We start from the raw sequence: 21,366 nt of genomic DNA, 5'->3' as shown, positions 1-21,366 counted from the left end.
ACTTCAAAGGCAGTGAAATATATCATTACCTTTCCATATTTTGATATCACAAGTTGATAGATATAAGCCAGCTTTAACTGGAGAGGAAGAAGGTGACCAGCTTGATGTGTTTTTCAAACTTGAAATGGAGTCATTGAAAAGTGCTCCCTCTGGTAGCTTAGTGAAGAATTGCACAATTCCCAAATTGCAGTGTTTCATCATGTGCGTGTAATATTGATGTGAAAATAAATCAGAAGCCCTTCATTGCTACTGATAAATGTTTACCCTGGGCGCTAACATGCAGTCACTGGCCTGTTATATAAAGATTACTAATTCTGCTAACTGAAGTGGCTCAGACAATTAGTACTGATATTAATTCAACTCCGACATATTCCTTTGACTGAGTAACTCGACTCAGGCTCCCAATGAGATTAATTAAAACAAAAATACTTTAAAAAACCTAACAGAAATAGATAAATTGCCCATAGTGGTAGGTGAAGGGGTAAATGTAGGGGAATGGGTCTGGGTGGGTTGAGCTTTGGCGGGTAGGTGTGGAATTGTTGGGCCGAAGGGCCTGTATCCACACTGTAAGTAATCTAATCTAATCTAGATAGAGAGGTAGCAACTGAAGATGTACTTAATTAATCATAATTTTTTTTCCAAACCATTTGAGCTTTAATCAGAAGTGTTTAAATGGAAAAAGTGATTGAAACAAGCCTCCTATTGTAATTCTTTCTCTCTCAGACTCATAAAACGCCCTTAGTTATTGCCTTTCTACAATTTAAACACATTTAAAGCTCAATTTGGCAAGATTCTGATTTTTGCGATACTGCTAGTCCGAGATTCAAACCTGGGCTTTGTTCTTGATTTTTCAGTTTCAGATAAATACAACTTCTGGTAAATACTACAAAGTTTAGCTCTTTGTTTAATCTTCTGCTTTAGCTGTGATTAGTACGTTTTCATTCTGAAGGTGGTGCAGTTATGATGCACCATCATCAAAATGTCCCATGATGCTCTTCTCATGAAAAGGCTGTCCAACAACATTTTATCCGCAAAGAATCTGGTCACCCTGTTCCAGTCAGGACATTATTAAGCTGGAGAGGGTTTAGGTGTGATTTACCAGAAGGTTTGAGTTATAAAGAACGATTTGATAGACTGGGACTTTTCTCACTCGAGTGGAGGACATTGCGAAGTGACGAGATGGAGGTCTATAAAATCATGAAGTGTTTTGATGGGGTTAATGGCAGGTGTCTTTTCCATAGGATAGGGGATTTCAAGACTAGGGGGCATATTTTTAAGGTGAGGGCAGAACGATTTAAAAAAAGACATGAGGGTCACATTCTTTACACAGAGAATGGGTGGAATGAACTTCCAGAGAAAGTGATGGCTGTGGGTACAGTTACAACATTTAAAAGACACTTGGATAAGTACATGAGAAGGAACGATTTGGAGGGATTTGAGCCATGAGCAGGCAGATGGGACTAGTTTAGTTTGGGATTATGTTCAGCATGGACCGGTTGGACTGAAGGGTCTTTTTCTGTGCTGTATGACTCTATGACTTCTCTTGCAGATCACTGGGAATGATGCGGGTATGATTGTCAGTAATTAATAATTCAGCAGATTCAATGACCAGATTTGGAATCTCAACTACTATTGTGAAAGGCTTGCCAGTCAGCTGACCATTCTCATGAAGTAAATATTTTCTTACCAGCCGATTCAGCGATTTTATTACATACCTCTGGAGCTGGTAGAACTTTAATCCAGGCCTCCTGGTCCAGAGGTATGAACTCTACCTCTGTGCCGCAAGAGACCCCACCATTCCCCTGAGGAAGTCTGCCTATAATTCTCTAAATGAAAGCAGGCAGAGTTCAGCACAGATAATCTGTTCCCCGCATTACCATGGCTGTGCGGTGAATTATCACATTCCATTGATGATGACTTTTCCATTGGAGTTTTAAGTATCAACAATGACTTTTAACATGGGAATGCCATCTCATACTTCAACTTTAATGACATATTACATTACAACTATTGTGCTGGAAAAACTTGGAACAGTGGTTGGGTGTGCTGTCATTTAGAAGTCCGATGAGAAATATTATGATTTTCCTGTTTGGTGGCTCATTCTATTCTTAGTTGACGTTTTGTCACCTGAGATAACTCAGTGATTGATCATGCAGAATTATGATAGTGAGAAACCTGTTGGGTTACTGCAAATTTCTGACAATGCCTGAACATTGATTCCTAATGCAGAGTATGGTAATCAAAATGCGTCAGGCGTGTTGGAAGGTTTGTCTATTCCTGAAGTATTCCTGGCACTACCATGCCTTGAGGAGAATATATAGGCCTAAGAGGACTAATACAGCCTTGACATCCAACAGTTGATGTTTTGACTCTCAGAAGTTAAATTGCAAGAAAACAAGTTCTTTTCCCAGAATTTAGAAGTGATATAATCAACAGCTTGAGAGAGATGACCTGCATATGACTCAATGGGAATTAGTCCACCATCTTCAGATCCAGAACAGAGTCAAGGAGAAGAGAATACTTAGTCTAGGCATCCAAGGTACTGCCACATAAGAGTTTACCTCTTTCAATTAGGAAATAATTGCCTGGTCGAGGAATTCAGGTCACTACAAGGAAGAAAGCATTGATTCAACAGAGCAGCTGCCTTCCAGGAAGGAAACTGATGAAATTACAGTTCCTTCAGATGAGTCAATGGAGCAACACCGACAAAAAAAAAGATGTACGTCATGAAGGCTGTCTGAGGAATAAAAACTCTTCCAGCAGAGAAATGATTCCCAGCTCTCTGCTGAGGTCAATTGTCGTCAAGCCAGAAAACTACTATTCTTCGAAGACCCAAGCTAATGTATTCTGAATGGGTTCATGTTACATTGTTTTCACCAAATAATACACAGTCTATGGATGGAGATAGGGGGCTGAATCTTTCCAGAAACTGGCCACTTTTTTTTTGGTGTGAGTTTTATGGAAGATTTCTCAATGTGAAGCCTATCGTCCCAAAGTCGCGTCATTACTTAAGGACCACACCCCATGCCACCTGCCTATCATATTCACACATGAAGTACCCACCACTGCTATAATATTCCAAAAACTCTGGTGCCCTGGTCAAGCATTGGCAGTCCAGAGTTGTTCATGCACATAGTAGGAGAACAACCACAAACCAATAAAGGTTGTCCCAGGCGCAGTAAGTCTCAGGGTCAGCCTGGTATTCAAGGAGCTCCCCAATCCCCCGCCACAGCCTCCATGATTTCTCCTGCCTGGCACTTCCTGGCATGTTCCCACATGCCATTTGGACTTGTGTTCAACTCTCAACATTACCTGAGTCGAAGCTTTGCAGTTCAGTCATGCCCAATGCCATACTGCAGAGTCTCCCATTCAGATAGATACCACCACTGGTGGTATCTATCAGTCATCTCTCTTGCCCACAGTGGCCCATGTTCTCCAATACACTATCATTTCCCCGCATTATGTGCCAGCCATCCCCTATTCATAACTTTGGTCTCTTCTGCATCCCAGCTCGCTGCCACTGATTTCCCAATTTAAATTCTCAAGAGGTCCCTTGATAGCCCCCATTGAATTTCAATGAGCTGGAACTGACCACGACCTATTCTGTGACCAATCTGGAGAAACAGTCCCAACTGATGAGTGACTAATCTCTGTGCAGCTCCCCAACTGACTGACTGGAGTCAGCAGATTACCTCTCTGCTTTTCATTTTGGCAATTATCACTGTCGTGTTTTTATCCAGAAGATGGGAGAATGGGCAGTAGAGGAGTAATGAGGGGAGACATGGCAATAGTGAGAGGCTAATACATGCAAATGGGCCACTCGTCACTCACCAGTGAGACTCTCATCTCGCTGTTCAACACTTGGTTGGAAAGTTGAGCTTTTGCTCTCTGGCCATCTCACACAATTTTCCCAACTTTCTCACCAATGTCCACAGCCTTCAGGCCTGGGAAGATTCTACCTAAGGAGTTCCACCTTGCCTTTTAGAAGGAGTAATATATTTGCATCAGCTCTGTAGAGTCCTAGTAATTATATTTGACTAAATGGAGCCATATTATTGTCATCATGCAATACACCTTCTTGTTGTCTTAAGAATACTGTTTCTGTTTTAGATGCTCTATGGCGGTGTATCCTTTACCACTAATCATGAGATGGCCCAAGTCAAAGGAAGATTGATGACAGTGAACTGCCTCAAACTATCTTCTTCCAGTACTGCAAACTTTTAAGAGAGGCAGTAAAAGCTACAAGTTATCACAAGTGGTCATCTGGGAAAATACTGTAACTGTCATCACTATCAAATAGTTCTATAGGTCTACTTCGTTGTGGTTCTGTTCGCCAAGCTGGGAATTTGTGTTGCAGACGTTTCGTCCCCTGTCTAGGTGACATCCTCAGTGCTTGGGAACCTCCTGTGAAGCCTACTTCACCTAAAACTGAAGTTAGTCTCCCCACCCAGGGATGATTTTGCACACAATTTCCACACCTCAGCACTGATTCTCTACTGAGTTTTTCAGTTGTAGACTAACTGTACAACTAGAGTTCTCACACAGAATAACATTGCAGATGCATTTTTTTTAGATTAGATTCCCTACAGGGTGGAAACAGGCCCTTCGGTCCAACAAGTCCACACTCATCCTCCAAAGAGTAACCCACCTAGTCCCATTTCCCTCTGACTAATGCACCTAACACTATGGGCAATTTAGCATGGCCAATTTTTACCTGACCTGCACTTCTTTGGATTGTGGGAGGAGACCAGAGCACCTGGACGAAACCCACGCAGACACGGGGAGAATGTGCAAACTCCACACAGATAGTCGCCCAAGGCTGGAATCAAAGCTGGGATCCTGGTGCTGTGAGGCAGCAGTGCTAACCACTGAGCCACCGTGCTGCCCGTTATTCTGCTACTTTCTCCTTTAGTTTTACAATCTTCATTTTGATAAGTACATAAAACTCCTGGATTGCAGTCACTATAATATTCTCTTTCTTAAAGCACAAAATCAACATCAAACTTCTGAGACTTTTCAGAAAACTAAAATGCATTATTTTCATTTTTTTTGACTAGATTAACAAGTTTTTAAACAGACCTTTACTGTTCACAAGATGTTGTTTAGTTATGAATAATAATTGTTATAAATTAAGCTATCCAATGACAGTGAGCACAAATGCTCCTGTATTGTGTTATAAACCATTGCTTCTTCAGTTACCACTGGAAAATTATTCAATATCCTCTTTCCATCGATTTAGTCTGCAAAGGATAGTGTGCATTTATTCACATGTCCGTTTGTGATCTCTCATTTATAATGTCTATAACAGCAAAAATATTTCAAAAATCTGTGATTCAGGAAATGAACTAAAAAGGTTAACTATACCAGTCTCTACATCCATGTGCCTTTTCTCTCTCTCTTAAAGGGGAAAATACACCACTGCAGAATGATGGGCAAATGTCAATTCTCAATGGTTTTCACAAACTTCTTTACCATTTCAACCTTCAGGAAACGGCGCCTTTTGATAATACTGCAGCCTTTGTGCAAAGTTGGACCTTTGTGTTTGCTTTCTATTTTGGTCTGGAGAGGAGATAATCTTGTAGAGATACATAGAGTAGCAAACATAAACCTGAACGGCTACTTCAGATTATGAATGACAGGTTCGGACAAAAGACAGACACCAAATTCTTCACATTGGAAAGTATGTAAAATGTACTTTGAAGTTGATGGACACAAGTAGTTAAGAAAAAGTTGAAAGTTGTGATGGGAGCACTGCAGGTTAACTCTAGATGGATGGGCTGTAATTAGCCAATTGATATTTATCATTCGTCATAGCTCAATAGGACTTGTTTAATAAAAGTCAAAAATATTGCATCAACTGCACCATATAATATCAAAAGTTACCACATTCAATTCCTGCGTTATGATGAGTTAGCAGTGGGTACTAAAGCCAGCTTTGCAACAGACTGTGCTGTGGCAACTCCCCTTTTAAACCTGATGGGAAATCTTGGTGTGGAGGTGCTGGTGTTGGACTGGGGTGGAAATCACACAACAGAAGTCACACAACACCCAGGTTATAGTCCAACGGGTTTATTTGAAATCACAATGGAGGAGCAACGCTCTGAAAGCTTGTCATTTCAAATAGACGTGTTGAACTATAACCTGATGCCGTGTGACTTCTGCTGGGAGGTGATAGTCTGGCTGATAGCCCTCTTTCCATCTTAAGACTTCACAGCAGTTAATGGTTATCATCATATGGTTGGAGATCATATTTTACTTTAATTTGGACACTGAGTGTGCACTCCTTCAAAATACTGGGTAGGCCAGTACACACTAGAAGAACTCTGGACTTAGTTAAGAAACAATTAGATATGGAAGGGAGGGGGAGAGAGGATCAATTTGGACTGCTCTCCTCGATTAGTGCACCAGTGACCCTGATTGAAAATAAATGTGTGAATGTTCACTGAGGATATGTCCAATATTCCAAGGACCTTCTGTACAGCTAAGTAGTCTGTTGACTACCTGCTTTGACGTATACATGTAAATAATGCATTACCATCCTATGGAGTCACCCTCATCACATTCAAGGAGGTATGAGGAACATCCAGAAGAAGTGGTGGATGTGGATACAGTTACAACGTTTAAAAGACATTTAGATAAGTATATCAATAAGAAATATTTGGAGGGATATGGGCCAAGTGCAGGCAAGTGAGACTAGTTTAGTTTGGGATTAGTGTCGACATGGACTGGTTGGACTGAAGGGTCTGTTTCTGTTCTGTATGACTCTATGATTTTAAAGGGACTGGAGTCTAAAAATAGGGATGCCTTGCTAAAAACTATACTAGGCACAAGTTAGACCACGTATGGAATACTGTGAACAGCTTTTCATAACCTTATTAAAGGAAAGATATTCTGGCATTGGAGACAGTCTGGAGAAGGTTCACAATGTTAACCTTGGTTTGGAGGTATTTTCTTATGAGGAGAGGTTGAGTAGGCTTGGCTTGTACTCACTGGAGTACTTAGGAAAATGAGAAGAGACTTATTGAAAGATAAGATCCTCAAAGGGCTTGACAGGGTAGATGCAGAGAGATTGTTTCCCTTCTGGGAAAGTCTAGGACCAGAGGGCATAATCACAGAGTGAGGGTCACCTAGTTAGGTCAGAAATGAAGAGGAATTTCTTCTTTGAGGGGAGTGAATCTTTACTGCAGAAGACTGTCAAGGCTGGATTCTTCAGTAATATCAGAGGTTGAGATAAAGTGATTTTTATTAGTAGGGGCTTCTGGGCAAAAGGCAGGAAAATGGAGTTGAGGATTATCAGATTAGGTATAGTCTCATTCAGTGGGCTGAATGGCCTACCTTTGCTCCTATATCTTATGGTTTTATGGTTTAAGGTGGCAGAGCCAAAACAAAATTGTAGGTCTTTGGTGAGTGAGGAGTTCACAACATATGAGGTTTTAAGAAAAAACAGGAGACATTTAATAATTTCATTCTGACATGAAATAAGATTTATCTTCTACAGCAGTTTTCATTTTTACCATAATTGAATACATGCCTCATCTTTTGCCTTACTTTAAAGAAGGAAAGACCTGCATTTTTGTAGCACTCTTCATAACTTAACGGTGTTCCAAATCACTTTTCAGCCAATGAAGTTAAGTTTGAAGTTAAGTAGTGTTGGAAACACAGCAGTCTGTTTTTGCAGAGCAAACTCCCACAAATAACCATGCAATAAACTACCAGATCATCTGTTTTAGGGTGTGAAGGCTAGATGTTGAATTGGGTAATGGGGACAAGCCTTCAACAGTGCATCATTGCCCCAGAATTGCACTGAGGTTTCAGTCTGGATTTTGTGCTCAGGTCTCAATCCTTTAACTCCAAAATGAGCGTCCCCCGCCACTGAGCTGTGGCTTTGCTCTTTATTCCACATACCAGAAGCTGCTGAAGCTGTCATTTTGTCAGCCGTGTTAGGGATAAATGACTGCTTTTAGCCAAGGAAGAATTTACGATATTTTATACTTTCGTCTTATTTCTACTTTCTTATAATTAATGTGAGTTGAAACTTTATTGCTGGAACAGCACAGCAGGTCAGGCAGCATCCAGGGAACAGGAGATTCGACGTTTCGGGCACAGGCCCTTCTTCAGGAATGAAGAAGGGCCTGTGCCCGAAACGTCGAATCTCCTGTTCCCTGGATGCTGCCTGACCTGCTGTGCTGTTCCAGCAATAAAGTTTCAACTTTGATCTCCAGCATCTGCAGACCTCACTTTCTCCTATAATTAATGTGACCATTGTTTCTGTTTCCTAATTTCAGGACAGCCACACAATTCTCTTCCTGTGTGACCTGCACATCCATTTCCCTATCAGCATCATTGACAATATTAGAAAGCATTGTATAGAAGGGAAACTGGCATATGCCCCTATTGTGATGAGACTGGGCTGTGGCAGCTCCCCTGTTGAGCCTGATGGTAAGTGATATCCTGGCAAGTAGCCCTCCTTCAGTCTTAAGCAGTACGTGGTGATTAGCATACGGTTGGAGAACACATTTTACTTTAATTTGGACACTGAGCATATTTTGCTTCAGAATCATGGGTAGGCCAGTACAGGTTAAAATTCTGGACTTATTTCCTTAGTGGGCGGCACGGTGGCACAGTGGTTAGCACTGCTGCCTCACAGCACCAGAGACCCGGGTTCAATTCCCGCCTCAGGCGACTGACTGTGTGGAGTTTGCACGTTCTCCCCGTGTCTGCATGGGTTTCCTCCGGGTACTCCGGTTTCCTCCCACAGTCCAAAGATGTGCAGGGTCAGGTGAATTGGCCATACTAAATTGCCCGTAGTGTTAGGTAAGGGGTAAATGTAGGGGTATGGGTGGGTTTCGCTCCGGCAGGTCGGTGTGGACTTTTTGGGCCGAAGGGCCTGTTTCCACAATGTAATGTAATGTAATGTAATGTAATGTAAGAAGCAATTAGGTGTGGAAGGTCCTGTGATCTCTACTTGAATTACACTGGGGAGCATTTCTTAAAACAGTTTCCCTAGCAGAAAGTTTGACCAGTTCAGGGTCTATCAAGAGACTTAGTTGAAAGTGTAGTGCTGGAAAAGCACAGCAGGTCAGGCAGCATCCAAGAAGCAAGAGAGTCGACATTTCGGGCATAAGCCCTTCATCAAACTCCAACCATCCTGATGAAGAGCTTATGCACGAAACGTCAATTCTCCTGCTCCTCGGATGCAGCCTAACCTGCTGTGTTTTTCCAGTACTACACTCTTAACTCTGATCTCCAGCAGCTGCAGTCTTCCACTTGCTCCTATCAAGAGACTTAGTTTTACTCTTACAATATCCCAGCCATGCCATATTTTCTGGGACTGATTGTGGTGACCACATTCGCAGTCAATCAGGACCAGGCTGGTGGAAATCCTCCATGACTCAACTTATTAAATGGCCTAGTGATCATAACAGCCCTTATGGTTATCCTTTTACCAACCCATAATAATACATGAATGTGTTTGTGTTCTTGCTGTAATTAGGCATCTTGCCTCCATAGGAACTGAATGTGTGGCAAACAGAGCTGGCCTAGCTTACTGATCATGCCACTATTGAGGGATGATGCTGGAAATTAGCCCAAGGACACATTAAGCCCACCTATTAGATTGAGTGTAATGTTTCAAATTTGGAATATTTCTGCTAAAGCAAGAGTATTGTTCACCAGCGACAGAAGTTGATATAGTTGATTGATGATCCTTTGATCTGCCACTTTGTAACGTAGTGTTTATTCCAGCTGCAGAATTGTTACATTACACGTTACAGTGAGGCAACAGTTTTACAGGATCACTGATTATTGCCCTACACTTTCCCATCTTCCTGTTGCGACCTGCAACTCTCGAATTACCAGACAGATCAGGGGTCTCCTCGTGGCTTTAATTGCAGGTTGGCAGAAGACATTGCTGAAATGAAAGGCCCATTTTTCTGAAGCTCTTTCAGTGTCACAGGATTAGACACAGCCGTGGGGAAGAATTCCTTCACGTACTTTTCCAATTAACTGACTGATTTCATTGCTGTGTTGCCTCGTGATCTCCATTTGGTGTCATCTAACCTTTATGCCTGTGGTAATGACTGAAGATGTAAGGGGGAATGGCATGAGTTCAGTTATTTTCAAAGCTTGAAACGAAGTCTCCAGCAATGAGCTTTGAGAATGTTTATCCAGTCGTAACCCAATGGGAAAGGCCTGATGTGACACCCAGCCCAACAAAATGAAGTGGATCCTGCTCTGATTTCCTCATCTATATTGGTGGTGGGGGCAGGTGGTGATGATTGAAGATACCCGTGTTGATGGCCATCCAATGACTTCTGTTTAAAGGTGCTTATGTTGTTACTGGGGTAGGGCAGGATCACTTTGGCCTTGGTTTCCACACAGGATGAGTGAGGCATCATGGGGCTAAAGGCATTTGTAGAATCTTTATTGTTGTCTAAACCTTCAAGGGAATAAACAAAAATAGAAGGTCTACTTGACATATAGGGATAACAGGGACTGCAGTGGTACAAGAAGGCAGCTCGCCACCACCTTTAAGCACAACTAGGTTGGGCGATAAATGCTGGCCATCCAGGGATGCCCACGTCCCATGATTGAATATAGGAAAGAGTTCTTATTGCTCACATGCTGCCACCTGGTTGACCGAGGGCACTGGCGGACTAGGATCAGCCAGGCCTGAAGTCCTCTGCTGATAGTGTACCAGTTATAGTTATGGGTTCATGGGTTTTCTTTGAGCAGTTTGTGTTTACAAAGGTGAGTGTCCGATACACTGACTCTTTCTTTTCTTCCAATATATCCTCAAGGGTACTGGGAAGTAAATGGATTTGGGCTGTTTGGTATCTTTAAAAGCGATTTCGACAAGATTGGAGGAATGAACACTGAGGAGTTCCGAGATCGATGGGGTGGAGAGGATTGGGAGCTACTGGACAGGTAACATTGGAGGAGAAAATGGGTTTGCTTCTTCCATTTTGTGCTGAGATTTGATAATTTTCACTTTTTATTGGTTTGTGCCATTGCCGTTCAAACTCAATAGAACAAATTGTCCCTTTCTAGGGATCTAACTCTAAAGCCAAGTGAGTGTTTGAAGAATAATCTTCCATAGCTTCACCACTGATTGAGACAGGCATTTTCACAGTCATAAAGTAGTGGGCAGGAGAATGCACGTGGATATTAAGTGGACTTTCAGAGGGCATTCAATAAAGTCCAAAAGTCTGTTTGCTAAAGGTGAAACTCTCATTTGAAGAAATATTATTGACCTCATTAAGAAACTAACTGAGAGGCGGGAACCAGAGTTGGGATAATGGGCAGACACTCTAACTGATTGGAAAGTGATTAAAACAGTCCAACAACATCTGTCTCAACTTTTCACAATATTTATTAACTGCTTAGATAAAGCCACATATCCAAGTTTGGCAATATTGCAATAAATAGTGGCAGTGTAGATGGAAATATTAAAATTACAAAAAAAAATTGATAAATTAAGTGAATGGGATAATTTATGGCAATAAACTTTTAACACAGGCAAATGCGGGAGGTCTTGTTGCGGCAGCACTGGACATTGGGGAGGCTACCTTTAGAATACTGCGTACAATTATGGTCACCATTCTACTGGAGGGATGTTGTGAAACTTGACAGGGTGCAGAAAAGATTTGCAAGGATGTTTCTGGGATTGGAGGGCTTGAGTTATAGGGAGAGGCCAAATAGATTGGCACTTTTTTACCCCAGAGCATCAGAGGCTGAGGGGTGACCTGGTAGAGGTTTACAAAATAATGAGCGTGATAGGGTGAAAAGACAAGGTATTTTCCCTGGGGTGGGGGAATGCAGAACTAGAGGGCATAGATTTAGGGTGAGAGGGGAAAGGACATAAAAGGAACCTGAGGGGTTATTTTTTCACGCAGAGGGTGGTGCATGTATGGAATGAGCTGCCTTAGGAAGTGATGGAGGCTGGTATAATTACAGCATTTATAGGGCATCTGGATGGGTATATGAATAGGAAGGGTTTAGAGGGATGTGGGCCAAGTGCTGGCAAATGGGAATAGGTCAGATTGGGACATCTGGTCAGCATGAACAAAGGGTCTGTTTCTATACTGTATGACACTAAGTGGGAGAGCATATACAGACCTAAATAAGTGATCCAATGGGATATTTTTAGTGGCAAAGAGCTAGTAAAAGTGGAGAACTGCAGAAATTTAGGAATGTTGACCTTTTTTTAATCTAGAAATTAGAACACAACAGGTTAGATATAATGCTACAGATCTGCAAAGCCCTGAAACTAGAATGCAGTGTTTAGTTCTGGGGCGCAACTCTTATAAAAGGATATCTTGGTATCACAAGGAATGTATTATAGATTTACCAGAGGCAAAGTCACGAGGACTGCAAATTCACAAGTGTATAAAACAGGTTACATTCATCAGAAATTGGAGAGGTGACCTGATCAGTGTTTCAAGATATTAACCTATTTCTACTGATTGGGCACTGCCATATGGTTAGAGCCAAGTCACTCAGGTCTGAAACCGAGAAGCTGTTTCTCATGAAAACTTTGGGATAAGATTGGAATTTTCATATGCAAGTGGAAGTTGATTTTGCAGTGATGGTTAATTTTAAATCTGAGATGGCTAGATTTTTGTTTAAAGATTTCAAAGGGCCGTGGGGCCAAGGCAAGTATAGGGAACGAGCTCACAGATCAGCCAGGATCTCATTGTCAACATAACAGGATTGAAGAGATAAATAGCCGTCTCCTTTCTCACTGTTCCTATGACGATTTGCTTTGTTACTCGGCGACTTGAGCCCGTCGGCAGAAGCAACAAGAGAAGCATCATTCTCCAGAGGGAGAAAGAGAGTGTGTATGCCAGCAGCATCGGAAGAGAGAGGGAGGGTGGATAAGTAGTGCCTAGAGAGAAAGTGTTTTTTTTGGGGATACGTATTGGCATTAAAACATGGAAAGGGGGCAGTATTGTCCACAGGGGGATAAAGAACTAACAGCATCTGGGAAGAGACACAGATGGAGTGAATGAAGCTAATGACATGGGCCTAGGTCAAGAATTGTGGGCCAGCGAATGTCCAGAGTAACAGTGAGCAAGAGTGGGCACCAACATTGGTCAGAAAGAGTGAATATGCTTTAAATGTGGCCGAGAGTGTGTGTGTATGAGGATCAGGATTGACTCTGAGACTGAAAGCAAATATGAGACAAGAGGGAAGAATGGTGACCAAGGCAGGCAGAAAGGCAGCAGGAGAGCGTAAAACTACAAACGATGGGAGGAGAGAGCATGAGCAGAGGCTGCAGAAGATGGAGCATGTAGAGTAGACCCTTCACCAAAAGAAAAGAATCTAGAGAGTATAATCTCAAGATAATGCACTAAGATAGGACATTTTAAAACTGAGGCAATGGTGACAGCATTTTAGGGAGCAGTGCGATTTAAAAGAATTCATTGTCTGCAAATGAGCAACAATGAGACAGATTAATTCCAAAGACATAATGAAACCCTTTGTGTTTCCATCTCCCAGGGTTCTTCAGAGCGGCCTGGAGGTTGAACGATTGCGCCTCAGGAACTTCTACCATTATTTTCACTCCAAGCGAGGGATGTGGGATTCTCAGGCCAAGAAAACCACAAAGGAACCGAACGAGGGTTGAAACTTTGTCTATGCACTTTAAGAAAAAGGACATAAACCAGCAGACATATGCTCCATCGGCAAACCAGCCAATTACTGAGCCATGTAGGAGCATTCCCTATTGAAGACCGTGTTTCTCCTTTTTGACCCCACATGGAATTTCTCTCTCCAAACCCCGCTGTTTGTTTTCTCTTCTCGGCGTTCCCAGAAGCCTTGTGTTTTGGTTATTCCTCAACCAGTAAAGAACTGGACAGAAGCCAGGAAGAATAGAGGCAAGGATTAGGAGTTTGTATATTGGAATCTTTTTGAATTGCGACATATCCTTAGACATCCTGGTATGCCTCCTTGTTGCAAGTTTGATCCTCTTGATCCAGCTCTGTGATCCAGTCAGTTGTTGCTGTTTTTTTTCCATTGGTCACAAGCACCAGAATATTGGTTTATCTATCCAGGGTTTCCTTTTGGTGCATAATATATTGGATTACAAGTGTATGCAGCTGGTTCCTCCTCTGAGCAAATGACATCCCTCTCCAGCTCAAGGGAACCATCACTGGCCTTTGAGCACATGCTCACCATAAAAAGAATACACAGACGCCACATGCTCACTCTCACACATCATTACTTCTTGGACCAAGCTTGTTGGGAATATTCAGTCAAGCAACAGTGACACAAACTGTCCTAGGCTTTCTGGATCCCATTCAGATGCATTGGCGGTTGGTTTATCTGACCTTCAGAAGGTAATACATGTACTCAGTGAAGCTAGCCACTTCAGGTCTGACCTAATGAAGCCTTATTCTGAGGGAGGCCCCTGGTCTGGAGAGGGATCCCCATTTTGGTGATTACAAAAGCCAAGCTGAATCATCAGTCCCCAACAAGGGTACACATACATGTTACTGAACGCATGTATTGGTAATCATACCCATTGAGCTGTTATCTGCTGTGACATGCAAGGAAAGAGTAAACTCAAGCAAAGGACTGATGCCAAGGACTTTTTGTTCAAAAGCTAGATCAGTTCTGCACGATGATTTTAAAGACAGTATCACAGCTTCTTCTGTGAAACACCATCTCACTTGATTATGACCAATCTTACAGAAAGCAACTTTGTCTCATTTTTTTTTAAAACACCTTGAAAATCAAACATGGAGTAGAGGTACAGGGTGTTGAGGGGAATTTGAAGTTTCCGGAACTAATTTATGGAATTGAACCTTAATTAATATTTAAACCGAATCATTGAGACTAAATGTTACACTAGTTGCATTGAGAATTGATGGTACCTTTTAGGATGTTCTTAGAATGATGTGTTCTGAACTTATAAAATGGAAAATCAGTTTTAATCCACACTGCTAGTTAGGAATGTTGCTGTTTGATATCATCATCATCAGGAGGATTTATTGTTTACAAAAATACTCCAGGCGGCAGAATTGCTTTTGTTATTAAGTATTCTGGAAGAAGGATTTTTTATTAAAAACATTATTTATTCAGATAACAGTCCTCCAATTGAATTGGTAAAATATCTCTGTCTGTTGTCACTGGCAAATAGTCAGTGACAAATTGTAATCGGATTACATAATTGACAATGTTGAATTTGAAAGAAGTCTCTTTTTAGTCTTTGTTTTTAAATGGCTGACGGCTAGTCTTAAGAAAGATTGTTGGGCTTCCCCATGCATCTGGATGTTGAGCTTGATGCTCCTAGGTGCTGATTATAGTCAGGTGTTGATAGGACACTAAAATTGGCCTGTGTATGTGGAACTAGTTTTGAATAAAATTGAAAAGTAAACATGCCTTTTACGAACTTGCCGTCTGTCTTCATTCCCGTTCAGAAAGTCAATTGTTGACCATCCTCCATGGGGTCAAGGGAGCTTTGAGATGGCACAGCTGCATATGTTGCGAACTCAGAGCCAAAGTCAGCTCTCTGAATACAACTCAGAGTCATCCAGCATGGAAGCAGGCCCTTCGGTCCAACTTGTCCATGCCGACCAGGATTCCTAAACTGAAGTAGTGCCATTTGACTGTGTTTGGCCCATATCCCGCTAAACCTTTCCTATCCACGAACCTGACCAAATGCTGTAATTGTACCCGCCTCCACCACTTCCTCTGGCAGCTCATTTCCATACACGCACCACCCTTGAGAACCTTTTCAATCTTTCCCCTCTCACCTTAAACTTACGCCCTCTGGTTTTGTACTCCACTCCCCTGAGGAAAAGACCTTTCCCATTCAGCTTTTGAGTGCCCCTCATGATTTTATAAAACTCTGTAAGGTAATCTCTCACCCTCCTACGCTTCAGGAAAAAATGTCCTAGCCTATCCACTCTCTCCTTGTAACTCAAACCTTCTAGTCTCGGTAATATCCTTGTAAATCTTTATTGAACCCTCTCCAGTTTAATAACATCCTTCCTGTAACAGGGTGACCAGAATTGTATACAGTAATGCAACTGTGGTTTTACCAGTGTCCAGTACAGCTGTAACATGACATTCCAACCCCTGTACTCACTGATTTGATCGGTAAAGGTAGGTATGCCAAATGTAACCTAATCCACCCTGTCGACCTGTGACACCACTTTCAAGCAACTATGTACCTGCACCCCTAGGTCTCTCAGTTCGACACTACTCCTCTAGGCCCTACCATTAACTGCAAGTCCTGCCCTGGTCTGTCTTACTAAAATGCAACACCTCACATTTATCTAAATTAAGCTCCATCTGCCATTCCTCAGCCCACAGGCCCAATTGATCAAGATCCCACTGTAGAAAACTTTCTTCACTGCCCACTATATGACCAACTCTGGTGTCGGCCTCAAACTTATTAACCATGCATTCCATGTTCTCATTCAAATCATTTATATACATGATAAACAGCACTGATCCTTGTGACGTATGTCTGGTCACAGATCTCCAGTCTGAAAAACAACCCTCTGCCTCCTACCCTCAAGCCAAATTTAGTCTCAAAATGGCTCGCTCCCCTTCCCAAGTGATGTAAAGTTACTCACAAGTCTACCATACGATACCTTGTCAACAGCCTTGCTAAAGTCCATGTAGACAGCATCTACTGTTCTGTCTTCATCCATCTTCTTTGTCATCTCTTCAAAAAGTCAAATCAAGTTAGTGATTCCCACACAGAAAGCCATGCTATCCCTAATCAGGAGAAAGTGAGGACTGCAGATGCTGGAGAGTCAGAGTTGAAAAGTGTGGCGCTGGAAAAGCACAGTAGGTCAGGCAGCATCCGAGGAGCAGGAGAGTCAATGTTTTGGGCATAAGCCCTTCATCAGGAATGTGGGGGGTGGAAGGGGGTTGAGAGATAAACAGCAGGGTGGGGGTGGGGGGAAGGTAGCTGGGAGAATAATAGATAGATGCAAATAGGGGATTATTGTAATAGGTCAGTGGGTGGGTGGAGCGGATGGGTGGGACGGAAGAGGAGATCTTTACCTTTCCAAATGCATGGAGATCCTGCCTCAGAATCCTCTCCAACAACTTATCCACTTCTGCTGTCAGGCTCGCCGTTCTTTAGTCCGCTGGCTTTTTCTTGCGGTCTTTCTTAAATAAAGGCATTTGTCAACATCCAGGCTTCTGGCAGCTCACCCGTGGTTGTCGATGATACAAATATCTCTGCTCGGGGCCCTGAAATTTCTTCACTAGCCTTCCCACAATATCCTGTAATCCACTTGATCAGGTCTTGGGGATTTATCTACCTTTATGCATTTTAAGACCTCCAGCACCTCCACTCTTGTAATGAAGATTCTTTTCAAATCATCACTATTTCTTTCCTGAGTTCCCTAGCTTCCATGTCTTTACCCACTGTAAATACTGATGAGAAACATCTGTTTTCGGATCTCTTGTAGTTCCATTCATAGATAGCCTCATTGATCTTTAAGGGTCCCTATTCTCTCCCTAGTTACTCTTTTAGAACATAGCGCAAAACAGGCCCTTCGGCACTCGATATTGTGCCAACCTGTGAACTAATCTAAGCCCATCTCCCTACACCATCCAATCATTATCCAAATGCTTATCCAAGGACTGTTTAAATATCCCTAATGTGGCTGAATTAACTACATTAGCAGACAGGGCATTCCACGCCCTTACCACTCTCTGAGTAAAGAATCTACCTCTGACACCTGTCTTAAATCTATCACCCTTCAATTTGCAGCTAAGCCCCCTCATACAAGCTGACATCATCATCCTAGGAAAAAGACTGTCACTGTCCACCCTATCTAATCCTCTGATCATCTTGTATGTCTCTATTAAATCTCTATTTTGCCCCCAATGTATTTGTAGAATCTCTTTGTATTCTCCTTAATCTCATCTGCCAAAGCTATCTCATGTCCCCTTTTTGCCCTCCAGATGTTCCTCTTAAGTGTACTCCTACATGTCCTATATTCATAAAGGGATTCACTTGATCCCAGCTGTGCATACCTGGCTTATGCCTCCCTCTTTTTCTTGACCAGAACCTTAATATCTCAAGTCATTCAGTGCTCCCCACTCCTACCAGCCTTGTCCTTCACACTAACAGGAGTATGCTGGCCCTGAACTCTGGTTATCAATGACTCAATGTTTCATTGATGCAGGTCGGCTGTATGTCAGAGTTCAGTTGATGAATTGACTGCCTAGTCTAGCCAACATATGACATCTGGAAAGCTAGACCTATTAAGGTAGCTAATCCTACCTCCTCAGGTCCACTTTGCTGCGTATTCCCCATAACTTTTGACTCCTTCTAGCTCAGCCTTAAATATACACGAGGACTCTGCCCCACAGCTCTTTGTGGCAAGGTGTGCTGAAGCCTCAGGGAAGAAATTCCTCCTCACCTCAGTCTTAAATTGGCACTCTTAATTCTGAGACTATGCCTTCTGGTTCTAGACTCTCCTCTCAAGGGGAAATATCTCAGTCATTACCCTGTCAAGACCCTTAAGAATCCTGTATGTTTCAATAAGATCACCTCTCATTCTTCTAAATCCCAGTGAGTAGAGTCCCAACCTGTTTAGCCTTTACTCACAAGACAATCCATCTTTACCAGGGATCATCCTTATGAACTTTCTCTCAACTGCTTCCAATGAAATGATGTCTTTCCTTAAATGAAGGGGACCAAATCTGCTCACTGTACTCCAAATGTGATTTCATCAGCAGTTGCAATAAGACTTCCCTACTCTTATACTCCAATCTGCTTGAAACAAGGGTTAACATTCCATTAGCCTTCCTGATGACCTGCTGAACCTGTGTGTTAGCTTTCTGTGTTGTGTGCTCAAGTTTCCCACCCCACCCCTGTCCCTTTGTCTTGTGGCTTTCTGCAATTTTTCTCCATTTAAATAATATTCTGTTCTTTTGTTCTCCTTTCCAAAATGAATGACTTTGCATTTTCCCATATTATACTGCATTTTGCCCACTCTCTTAACCTATCAATGACTCTTTGCAAACTTTGTATCTCTTTCGCAACCTGCCTTCCCGATTATTTTTGTGTTGTCTGCAAATTTGGCGACAATATATTCAATTGCTTCCTCGAAGTCAGAAATATATATTGTAAACTGCTGCAGTCCCAGCACTAATCCCTGTGGAGCCCCACTGGTATATGTTGCCAACCTGAAAAAGAATCCAAACACTCTTTCCTGCCCAATAGCCAATTCTCTATCCATGCCAAGATGTGACCTCCAACACTGTGGGTACTTATGACTTTTTGCGAGATACCTTGTCGAACACCTTCTGGAAGTCCAAATACAACACATCTATTGGTTCCCACTCTGGTTGAGACTTCCTCAAAAAACAAATAAATTAGCCAGACATGGTTTAAGTTAGCTTATGAGGAGAAAGTGAGGACTGCAGATGCTGGAGATCAGAGCTGAAAATGTGTTGCTGGAAAAGCGCAGCAGGTCAGGCAGCATCCAGGGAACAGGAGTATCGACGTTTCGGGCATAAGCCCTTCTTCAGGAATGAAGAAGGGCTAATGCCCGAAACGTCGATTCTCCTGTTCCCTGGATGCTGCCTGACCTGCTGCGCTTTTCCAGCAACACATTTTCAGCTTAAATTAGCTTATGCCTATCCTGTAATTGTGGGTTCAAAGAGCTTAATTCTGCCAACCTAAACTCGCCATGCTGAGCTAGTGGTGGATATTCCCTACAAGAAGGATTAAATGGGTGGATTTTAACCCTACTCATTAACAGAAAGCAGTTCATACTTGTGAGGTACTCAACATTACTGCCTCCTGATATTATAATATTGGTTTACACCGTGTCAGTCCAGTGGCATTTTCACCAGGCTGAGTGGGTGTGACTTTCTCGACTAGCTGGGTCTGAGAAGGTGTCAGAGTAGCTTCCAGATAATCTGCACTATTTCCCTTGTTCAGCCAAGAACGGCATGAATATAGATCACAGAATGGCCATGAGGCGCGAGGTAAGCCTGCCCCCTCAGTTTCAATTGTGCTGCCCTTTGGTGGCATCGATAGCCTTCCACATACAATGTGGTGACACTCAGTCCAACCTCTCCTCAGCTCCCATCGTGTTGCAATGACTTGTGCATCAGTAAAAGGCAAAGCCAGCTCCCGCACCCCCACCCCAAAAACATTAGACCATAATTTGACCCATCCCCACCTCCTTCTCCATGTGTCAAATCCAACTGCATGAGACAAGTTACAAATCCCATTTTTTTTAATTAACCAAGGTCATCTTCAAAATATTACTTCTGACACTCCCATTCACATTGTTGTGACTTCCAGGACCTCCATAGCATCATTAATCACCTCATCCAAAATCTCCAATACCCCATTCAAATCTTGCCACAGGCCTTGATCACTGACTAATCCTGGAGTCTCTGGATTCCAGTATCTCTCTGCATGTTACATTTTTGTGTACAAATCCACCAATTTCCGAATGGCCTCAACTGTGAAATCTTTTCCAATTATACATGCAACTCTGACCTCCTTTGCAACCACTATTTCCTCCAGACTTTCATTCTATTCCCAGGGGTGAAATGCCAGTGTCTCCAATAGCATCATAGAATCCCAACAGTGTGGAAACAGAGCCTTTGACCCAACAAATCCACACTGACCCTCCAAAGAGTAACCCACCCAAACTCATTCCCCTTCCCTACTATCCTATATTTACCCTTGAACAATGCACCTCACCGACACATTCCTGAACACGATGGGCAATTTAGCATGGCCAATTCACCTAACCTGCACAGCTTTGGACTGTGGGAGGAAACCCACACAGACACGGGAAGAATGTGCAAACACCACACAGTCGCTCGAGGCTGGAATCGAACTTGGGCCCCTGCCGCTGTGAGGCAGTAGTGCTAACCACTGAGCCACCATGCCACCCAATAGCCAGCATTTTATGTTGACTGGCAATGTTCACAATAACACGGTGAAATCACTATCTTAGTTCAGAAGTTACAAGTGACATTTATTACCATTGTTCATGGGGAAGGCAAGAGACATCTACTTTGGGTTGAGGAGGCTGTGAGTTAATATGTCTATGAACGTAGTCTGAGACCAAATAAGTCTCTGTTTTGGACTTAGCCCAGATTTAATGAAAGTTTCCAGGGTGGGTCAGGCCCACTCAATGATCAAAGAATCGCTATTGGTGGGGGAACCACCCTGGATTAAGATGGTGGGCAGGAGAGACCAAGATGGCTGCCACCAGTGGATGTCAATTCAGCTCATTAATGAGCTACTTGACATTCCTTATCCTGGAGGCTGCCACAGTTTTGTGCTGCCTCAGGATCCACCAGGGATGGCCCTCACAGCTTTTCCATACCCCAAGGCTGCCTCCTGAATGGGATTGTTAT

The 21,366-nt window shown here is 42.6% G+C and overlaps 1 protein-coding gene across 3 annotated transcripts in view; it reads left to right on the top strand.

The window, feature by feature from the left end:
- Positions 1 to 15,383, top strand: part of LOC122557945 (N-acetyl-beta-glucosaminyl-glycoprotein 4-beta-N-acetylgalactosaminyltransferase 1-like) — a 727,525-nt gene extending 712,142 nt beyond the window's left edge. For all 3 annotated transcript variants that reach the window (XM_043706193.2, XM_043706196.2, XM_087996738.1), the window contains 3 exons: positions 8,286 to 8,439; positions 10,800 to 10,926; positions 13,501 to 15,383. In XM_043706193.2, coding sequence (XP_043562128.2) covers positions 8,286 to 8,439; positions 10,800 to 10,926; positions 13,501 to 13,627 — 408 coding nt within the window. In that variant the 3' untranslated portion in view covers positions 13,628 to 15,383. The remainder of the gene's footprint in view (positions 1 to 8,285; positions 8,440 to 10,799; positions 10,927 to 13,500) is intronic.
- Positions 15,384 to 21,366: the final 5,983 nt, after the last annotated feature.

The sequence above is a fragment of the Chiloscyllium plagiosum genome, unplaced genomic scaffold (assembly GCF_037043375.1).
Source record: "Chiloscyllium plagiosum isolate Xiang-an unplaced genomic scaffold, Cpla_swu_hap1 HiC_scaffold_18, whole genome shotgun sequence".
Taxonomy (NCBI): Eukaryota; Metazoa; Chordata; class Chondrichthyes; order Orectolobiformes; family Hemiscylliidae; genus Chiloscyllium; species Chiloscyllium plagiosum.
This window is presented reverse-complemented; position numbering and strand designations above follow the sequence as displayed.